The sequence below is a fragment of the Monomorium pharaonis genome, chromosome 6 (genome assembly GCF_013373865.1).
Source record: "Monomorium pharaonis isolate MP-MQ-018 chromosome 6, ASM1337386v2, whole genome shotgun sequence".
NCBI classification, from domain to species: Eukaryota; Metazoa; Arthropoda; class Insecta; order Hymenoptera; family Formicidae; genus Monomorium; species Monomorium pharaonis.
The window spans coordinates 23,591,251-23,600,618 of NC_050472.1; the positions used below are offsets into that span (position 1 = coordinate 23,591,251).

The 9,368-nt window shown below is 27.1% G+C and overlaps 1 protein-coding gene across 1 annotated transcript; it reads left to right on the plus strand.

The window, feature by feature from the left end:
• Nucleotides 1–6,918: 6,918 nt before the first annotated feature.
• Nucleotides 6,919–9,332, plus strand: LOC105834712. The gene is made up of 5 exons (XM_028190884.2): nucleotides 6,919–7,060; nucleotides 7,660–7,746; nucleotides 7,997–8,263; nucleotides 8,710–8,871; nucleotides 9,169–9,332. Exons 1-5 carry the CDS (start codon nucleotides 6,991–6,993, stop codon nucleotides 9,315–9,317), a joined length of 735 nt encoding a protein of 244 aa, XP_028046685.1. The 5' UTR covers nucleotides 6,919–6,990; the 3' UTR covers nucleotides 9,318–9,332.
• The last annotated feature ends 36 nt before the right edge of the window (nucleotides 9,333–9,368 follow it).

Below are 9,368 nucleotides of genomic sequence, written 5' to 3' on the forward strand. Positions count from 1 at the left end.
TTTTACATAGTTTAATTCGTAAACTTTTAAAGCGTTGTAAAAAGTATCTAAATCAACATGTGAACTGTGCGTATGATTCCAGAAAATTTATACTCGTTATGTTATAGACCGATCAAAATCTTAGGTAGACTGACGAAACGAACAAGCCGAACAGTTGTAAATAGATCGAGAGAGTTCTGTCCGCTTTGCGAGTAACATGCGCTACCGAGCGCCGAGTAACGCCGCAGGTCCTCAAATATACATGGATAGACTTCGTATTGGATTTCCCTAGCGGGCAGGAAAAGCGGCTCCGTCGACGGCACTTCTCCTCGCGTGAATAAGAAGTTCCTTTGGCGACGCGTCCCGTACACATCCCGTTTGTCCCCGAAGCTGCGACGTGAGCTTGGCAAAAGCCAGACACCAAAGCTTCGCGCTATCCAATACAGGTCTCCGGCGAATCCGCGCGGATATAGAAATCTTCTGAATTGTAAATTACACAGAATCGCCGCGAGAAAAACGCAATTCTCATATGAGAGATACTTTTACGTAAGTGAGTGGCGAATGTTGCGATTGAATGATTTAATTCTTTCGACACGTTCAACTTTGCGTACGAAAAATATAGTCTGAATTATAAAGCACTCGCCACAGTGTCGTAGTTGTGTTTTCTGTTTGAAGAGAAATCCAACAAATAAATCGTACGTTCGGGGAATTATTTGCATTTAATTTTTTGTAAAATTTTACTTTGATTTCTATTAATCATCGATATTACAAAGAAAAAAATTACTAATATAATTTAAATTTAATTATAGAAAAAAGTGTGTCGCCAATATCGACATACATCTCTTAAAGCAAACCTTCTTATTACTCAGAAACTAAAGAAGGCACTTTATTATACTAGTTAATACTAATAAAAACAATCTACATAATTAAAGAAGTAAAAATCCATTATTTACGCACTCAGTTTTTTAGCACTAACTTTTTCTTTCTCTGTAAAATCTATTAAAACCTAATTATTCAAAAGCAAAAAAATTTATACAGTTTATACAATTTTTTTACATATAACAAGTATATTATTGAGCATTACATCATTTCATATTTGTAACGTCTTGTTCATATTTTTTTTGTCTTGTTCTTCTCATAATGCAGTTTTAAAGTATAACGGAAAAATTTACATATTATTTGTCTTCACGTAAGTGTACTTCTCATCGTACGTTTTTCAGCTGCTGAGAAACTTATCGTTTATGTAGATATCGTTTCCTTCCAATCTCAGAAAAATGAATTCTATCAATACGGTCTTAAATCATTAACTTTACAGGGATGAAGCGAGGCATTTAGTGGTCGTCGATAATACCGTCACGGAAACATCGTGTATCCTTTAACCCTACAGAAACGGTTTGCCATCTTTGGATTGGTCTTTTCCCTCCACAACCCCGTACCCTCGCTCCTGATTTCTTTCCTTTCCTTGCACTCGCCCTGTCTCTGTCCGGTTGTCAAGTTCCTATGGGACTCCGGAAGCCTTGCCGTTCGTAAATCCCTTTCCTTGCCCCGACGGAGCAAGAAATGCAACTCTCCTTGGGGAATTAATTGCGCCGTAAAACGTAGATTCAAATCCGCGCTTCAAAGGAGAGAAAGGGTGCGATACGAGAGAAAAAGATAGTAGCACCATTTTCCTTCTCTTCCGGCGTCCAAAAGATTTTCCCAAGATGGTTCTCTCATCTCGGCTGCAATCAGTGTCGTAAATTGCTTGCAATCGGTCCTGCAATTAATTCCGTCTCATCCTCGAGGATTTATTATTCTCAATAATACCATAATATTCTTAGGTGACCAGACAGTCTCTCGTTTTCGCAGCTGCGTTTTCCTTCTTTCGGAAGTCTTTCCAAAGCCTTTCATACGATTTGATACATGGCGTATCGTGCATTTTCTATTCCATAAAGTTTAAAAATAAAAAAATCAAGTTTAAAAATTGTATAATTTGTCTTCTCTCTGTTTCATACCCAAAGTAATTGCTTCATTGTATTATCTGTAACACCATTATGTTGTCCATAATCTAAAAAACAATAACAACTTAAAGATTTAAAAAAATTGTTTGCTACCACTAATTTCTTTCATATTATTAGTCAAAAATTTATTTTGTAGCAAGATTTTATATAAATCTAATATCAATATTAACATACCATTTTCATTAATATTACATTAAGAAATTACACTTAAAAAAATATTTATATTACGTAAAGAAAAACGTAGAAGTCAGTTTTCTACGTGTGAAATTAGCATCTCAAAGTTTAGCATCCCATAAAAATACTGCAGAATTACTTGCATCCAGCATAGTTCTACAGTTCTCTCATAGAGTTCTATCGTTTAAAGACGTCCTGTAAATAGTTCTGATGATTAAATTAATTTAAAAAAATTTTTTGTTACAAAACATACGTATATATGCGTATACGTCTGCGTACGTGGATTTGGTGTAACTGGCATCTCAGATAAACAAAGTTAATTAATTTAAAAAATTTAGAAAGTATTTTTCAACAACTATCTTGATGAAAAACTTTTATTTATAGGTCTATACATGAGCTGCTGGTCGAATATCGACAGTTTTATTTATTTTAACGCAGTTCTCATATGGTTCCGGACGCGTACAATAATTTTCTAAAAAGTTCCGGTGATATAAATAATTAACAAATTTTTCAAACAATTATTTTACCCAAAAAACTTGAATTTTGAGGGCTAGACGTGAGATGCTGGTTGAATATCGACAGTTCTATTTATTTTAACGCAGTTCTCATATAGTTTCGTACGCGTACAATAATTTTCTAAAAAGTTCCGGTAATATAAATAATTAAAACATTTTTTAAACAATTATTTTGCCCAAAAAACTTGAATTTTGAGGACTAGACGTAAAATGCTGTCTCTCCCAGTCTCTCCCCGTCTCTCCCGGTCTCTCCCGGTCTCTCCCGGTCTCTCCCTGTCTCTCCCGGTCTCATCCAAAAAATTTGAATTTTGAGGGCAAAATAAATGTTTAAAAAATGTTTTAATTAATTATATCACCGGAACTTTTTAGAAAATTATTGTATGCGTCCGGAACAATATGAGAACTGCGTTAAAATAAATAGAACTGTCGATATTCGATTAGCATCTCACGTCTAGCTCTCAAAATTCAAGTTTTCCGGGCAAAATAATTGTTTAAAAAATTTTTTTATTAATTATATCACCGGAACTTTTTAGAAAATTATTGTACGCGTCTAGAACTATATGAGAACTGCGTTAAAATAAATAGAACTGTCGATATTCGATTAGCATCTCACGTCTAGCCCTCAAAATTCAAGTTTTCCGGGCAAAATAAATAATTGTTTAAAAAATGTTTTAATTAATTATATCACCGGAACTTTTTAGAAAATCATTGTACGCTTCTGGAACTATATGAGAACTGCGTTAAAATAAATAGAACTGTCGATATTTGAACAGCATCTCACGCCTAGCCCTGAAAATTCAAATTTTTCGGGCAAAATAATTGTTTAAAAAATGTTTTAATTATTTATATCACCGGAACTCTTTAGAAAATTATTGTACGCGTCCGTATCTATATGGGAACTGCGTTAAAAGAAATAGAATTGTCGATATTCGACCAGCATCTCATGTATAGACCTATAAATACAAGTTTTCCATCAAGATAGTTGTTGAAAAATACTTTCTAAATTTTTTAAATTAATTAATTTTGTCTATCTAAAATGCCAGTTACACCAAATCCACGTGCGCAGACATATACGCATATATACGTATGTTTTGTAACAAAAAATTTTTTTTAAATTAATTTAATCATCAGAACTATTGATAGGACGTCTCTAAACGATAGAACTCTATAGATTTAGTCTTCTCTGTGGTCGTATATTCGAAATACGGTGAGATGCTATTATGTGATTTTGGAAGTTAGCATCTCATTTATAAAAATTTAATTAAAATAGGTAATTCAACGGAACTATTATTGAAACCTATCAAGAACCGTAGAACTGTGCTGGATGCAAGTAATTCTGCAGTATTTTTATGAGATGCTAAACTTTGAGATGCTAACTTCACACACGTTTTCTTGCGTCTCTCTCTCTCTCTCTCTCTCTCTCTCTCTCTCTCTTTCTCTCTCTCTCGTTCCTGTTATGCATTTTATTAACTTTTTTATTGGCATTTAAACAAACTAAAATAATTTTTTACAATTACAGTTTACTATAAGTAGTAACCAATTTTTATTATTGAGCATAAATTTATTGTTAAATACAGCATAAACAAGAGTAGTAATAGTATTATAAACAGTAAAAAAATATCTTTTTATTAATTAAAAATGTAAACTAAAATCTGACAAAAAAATATCTAAACTCAATAAGTTCGATTTATTACTTTTAAGGATATAATAGAAATATATGTATAATTTCTTTTTATAAAAATAATAATTTTAAAAAAATTATATTTGTATATATACATAAATTCGGTTACGTCTTTTTCATCACAGTATATAATTAATAATAAAACTATTTTATAAAGGTATTTACACAAAAAGTATAAAGTAAATTCAGTGAAACAAAATAATCACTGCACTAAAAAATTATCAAACTTCTTATTTATATTAGCAAAATAACACATTATTAGTATAATTAAGTATTATATTATAATATTACAATGTATTATTTTGTATTTCAATGTATACATAATTCTTAATATTGTTTCATGTTAAACAACTCCTAGTTGCGTTTAAGATTTCTGTTTTTGTTTGATTAACATACATATTTATATGTACAGAATGGTTGTTAAATATTCTAAAAAATTTTAAGAGATGATTTTTTTAACATTAATTCAAGACAAAAACGTCGTAAACATATATCCAAAACAACTTAATTTAAAATATACAAAAATGCCAAAGTTAAAAAAAAATTATTCTTTCCAAAAATTTTAAAAATATTCGGGTTTATTAGATAAAATTTTGTGTAAGTTTGAATTACATGAAGGTTCATCTTTTAGAGTATATTTTTGGAAAAAATGAAATTCTCTAAAACTAAATCTTTTCGGACATATAATTATATAAAGTTTTTGTATCAAAATTTACTCGGAACTATATCAGGAATCACTTCTTAAAATCTTTCAGATATTTAACGACCACTCTGTATAGAATATATATTACATACAGCATAGTCATTTTATAAAAAAATTATAAAGGAAGTTTAATGATGTCATTAGTGAGTAACTTAACCTGCTGAGATAATGACTTTTTTTATATCTTACGCAAAGCATATATTAGCGATTCTTCGATGTTATTAAAAATAATGAATTAATTATATATAAAATCGGTATATAATCCCTTACATAAGACCAGTTTATAATCCCGTAAGGTACTTGTCAAACCGCTACATTAACAAAATGATTTACGTGCTTATTTACGTGTATTATGATGTTTGCGATATGTAGAGCGAAAGAACTTATGTTAGGTGAGTTATTTTTTGAGAAAATTTTTCATAGATTTTAATAATATTGTGTTACGTGCCGAATTTTGTGTGTCAAAGTTTTTATTCTTATAAATAATTTTCTATGCATAAAGATAAAATCAAACAAAAATTATAAAATAATGAATAAATGACAAATAAAGTAAAACTCTAATAATCTTTGAAATGTAGTTTCTTAGAAGATAAACATAAATTATTCTTCAATGTTATAAAAATATCATTATATAGAATAGTCAATTTGTGTTTTAGTAAATAAGTTTATACAATTTCTTACCAATATTATGAATAATTTATGAGTATTCAAAAGCAATTATGACCATAAATACTGAGAAAAATAGTTTAACTTATCAATAAAGTATATGTAATTGAATGCGTTTTGGTAAACCCAAAAAGAATTTCTGGTTATAGTAGAACACTAGATTATACATATAACCAAAATGTTTCACAGATTTTATACATAACTCCGATAATTTCTACAAGATTTTTTATTTTGTTCGTTTTCAGACGTATTGTTAAATTTATCAAATTTTCCAATTAATACAACAATACTCTTAAGTAAACAAATATTTAAAAAATATCAAACAAAAAATATCAGATACGTTATCATTTAATCTTTTAAAACACGGGATAACATGTGTGTTTTTAAATTAAAAGATGTATTTTTTTACTTCGATTAGTTTTAAACTTGGTAGTAATATTTGGGTTTATTAATTTCAAATCTGCAATTAAAATTTCAAAATTTATAACTGTTAATTCAATATGGCGACTAAAAGTACGGATAATTTATTAAATTTTAAATAAATATTAAGTTTTAAATAAAATACATCTTATAGCAAATAATTCCCCCAAGACAAAATGTACTAAAACTGAATATTCGGAGGTTTCTGAGATCGCTAATTATGAATTTAAAGTCAAAATATACAACTTTTTTAACTGCAAAATGACAAACATTAAAAGTATTAAAAAATTGCAAAAAAATAATAGATTTACACCTAATTTGGTAATTACCCCTAATCTGGAGATTGTTTGAATTGCTGTGTGATTTTAAACATAAAAAAAAATATTAAAATCTGAAATGATGAATTCAATATAGCTTACTAAAATTATTAAAAAATTGTTTAAATGAGTTTATCACGTATGCTAATTATTATACGTAAACTGCGAATGTTTCAAGAATAATTACTGGTCATACATATAATATTATGTAAAAGATTAAATTTAAAACGTTATATAAGATTATCATAAAATAAAAAATATTTACGTATTTCGTAAACTGTTAATTTTTCGATAACTAAATTTTAATACTTTTAAATGCATAATGCATAAAAAAATAAAAAAAACATTTTATTTAAAAAAACAAAGATTCTTGAAATCTTGGAAACATTAATTTGTTTATCATTCATATCTGTATATGTTAGTATCATTCAAATTTACTACGCGGCCTTACCTAAGCTGAAGTTATATAAGATTCCGCATGCATATATTACTCCACAATCAAACTAACTATTCGCTGGAAAACTATTGAAAGAACATGCTGCTCTACTCTCTCATATTCATAGTTACAACATTTGGATTATTCTCAGATGGAAAATCTACACATCGTAAGTTTAAGAATTTTTTTATGACTTTATGTATCCATATCGAACATTAATATATTAATTGTTTTAATCGTACAAAGAATTTAATACACAAAATTAGTATAAATATCAAGATACAAATATGATTTGAAATATAATATATATTATATATAATATACTTTTAAGATAAATAATAATAGTATAAAAATAAAAAAATATATTAATACCAAATTTTACTCGTCGCGTTTAGTTTTACTAAAATACTTGAAGATTTTTGTGACAATTACTTTTCTATAATTTGTTAATTATTTCATTAAACTAAATTACTTAATCTTATTACATGTTTATTTCGTTCGTTATGCATTTCCTCATACAAATAAAAAAAATTTTTTTTTTGCAAATTGCAAACATCCCAAATGAGTTATATGTGTAACGTTATTTATCATACAAGAGAAGAAAACTCTTATTATAATCACATAATATATGCATTTGACAAAAAAATACTTATCTTCTAAATTAAATTTTAAAATTATATTTAAAATATTATTATATTATTTAAACAATTTGCTATATTTTTATATTTTTACTATACCCAATTTAAATTCATTTCTATTTTTACTCAGCTTTCATTACATGTAAGAAGGATTCAGATGATTTTTCCAACTGTTTAAAAAAGGCTATACAGGAAGCATGGCCATTACTTAGTAAAGGTATACTTTAAACATTTATAAATTTTCATTATTCTAAATATTATATTTTTTAAATAAATTATATAAATTATACAATACGTACAATTACTGTAATGTTAAAAATGTTCATATAATTAAATGTAAGTAATAAACAATAAAATTCCATAAATTTATAAACAATTTTAATTTTACTAAAAGTAAGTAAAAAAATTGCAATTCTTTTTATCAATTATTTGACAAAGATATTAATATTAGCTTATTCATATAATAGGAATTCCAGAATTAGACTTTCCACCTTTGGAGCCATTAATTTTCGAATATGCTACAGCTAAACTTAATTTGACTGAAATAAGTGGAGAATTAGTTTTGAGAAATTTGACCGCCATCGGTTTATCGAAAATACTTATTCACGATGTAAAAGCACAATTGCTTGATGATAACTTCAATTTGGAAATTTATGCAGAATTGCCATGGATGTATACAGAAAGTTCCATGAAAATAGACGGTTCTTTAAATGCATTTAAAATGGATGGTGAAGGTAATAGATTCAATATAGTTTACGTAAGCAAAAAGAGAATCGCTATTTATTTAATTTAATATTCTCATTTAATTTTTATTTAATTAAGAATTGTTTATATGTGTACAAAGTAAATCATTTCTATTAAAGTCTATTTTGTCACAATTCCTTTTATCAATCTGTTAAAATAATTACAATATTTTCGTAAATTTAACAGTTTAACGTTAACGTGTGTGTGTATGTGTTGTGTGTGTGTTGTGTGTTGTGTGTGTGTGTGTAACAAATCTTTTATAATTTAGTCATTATTAAAGAAATATCGTATATAAGTTATAATTTTTTAAATTATCATTTACTAAAAGATATTTAATACTTTTTAGTAAAATGGTAATAATTAAAAAAATATTATTTAATATTTTTCAGATTCTAAACATATATACTCATACATATAAATATAATTTATGTAACAGGTTATTTTAATGAAACCGCGACTGATATCAAAGGAACATGGAATATATCAGGGCCTATAGTAAATAATACATGGATTGTAAAACATTTCCGTATTGCTCCATCAATTGGAACTTACAAAATATATTTCGACGTTTTAACAAAACGTTATGGTAAAGAGTTTAGTAAGTATTAAATTAATTTAAATACTTCAGTTTTGTCTCTCTCTTTCTTTCTCTTTCTGTTATTTTTGCAAATCACATTTAAAAAAATCTAAACTAACAAAAAATATATATACTATTATTAATTTTGTGACAATTTTTGCAAATATAAAATTACAAAACAAAAGTAATTTAAATGTAAATACATTTAAATTGCCTTCTTACATTAATTTGTTTTATTACATACATATACATTATATAGATGCTGTATATTATAATATATAATGTATGTATGCATATATGGCTAATTTTTCTTTTCAGATGATTTGGCTGTAAATTTGGTTAATCAATTTTGGCCGACTTTATTTCAAATATTATTGCCAGCAACGGCTGATATATATGACCCATGGCTGATTGACTTTCCCAATAAGATATTCTCGAAAATTCCATTCTCAGAAATATTTCCTTAAAATTTATATATTTATTATAAATTAATAGAATAAAAATTTTCTATAAAAATA

What these genes read in the sequence shown, in the direction of transcription:
- LOC105834712 (XM_028190884.2), top strand. Translation starts at nt 6,991, where the DNA reads ATGCTGCTCTACTCTCTCATATTCATAGTTACAACATTTGGATTATTC. An exon ending in AGATGGAAAATCTACACATC is followed by an intron (nt 7,061 to 7,659) that starts GTAAGTTTAAGA and finishes ATTTTTACTCAG; the next exon opens with CTTTCATTACATGTAAGAAG. An exon ending in ATGGCCATTACTTAGTAAAG is followed by an intron (nt 7,747 to 7,996) that starts GTATACTTTAAA and finishes TTCATATAATAG; the next exon opens with GAATTCCAGAATTAGACTTT.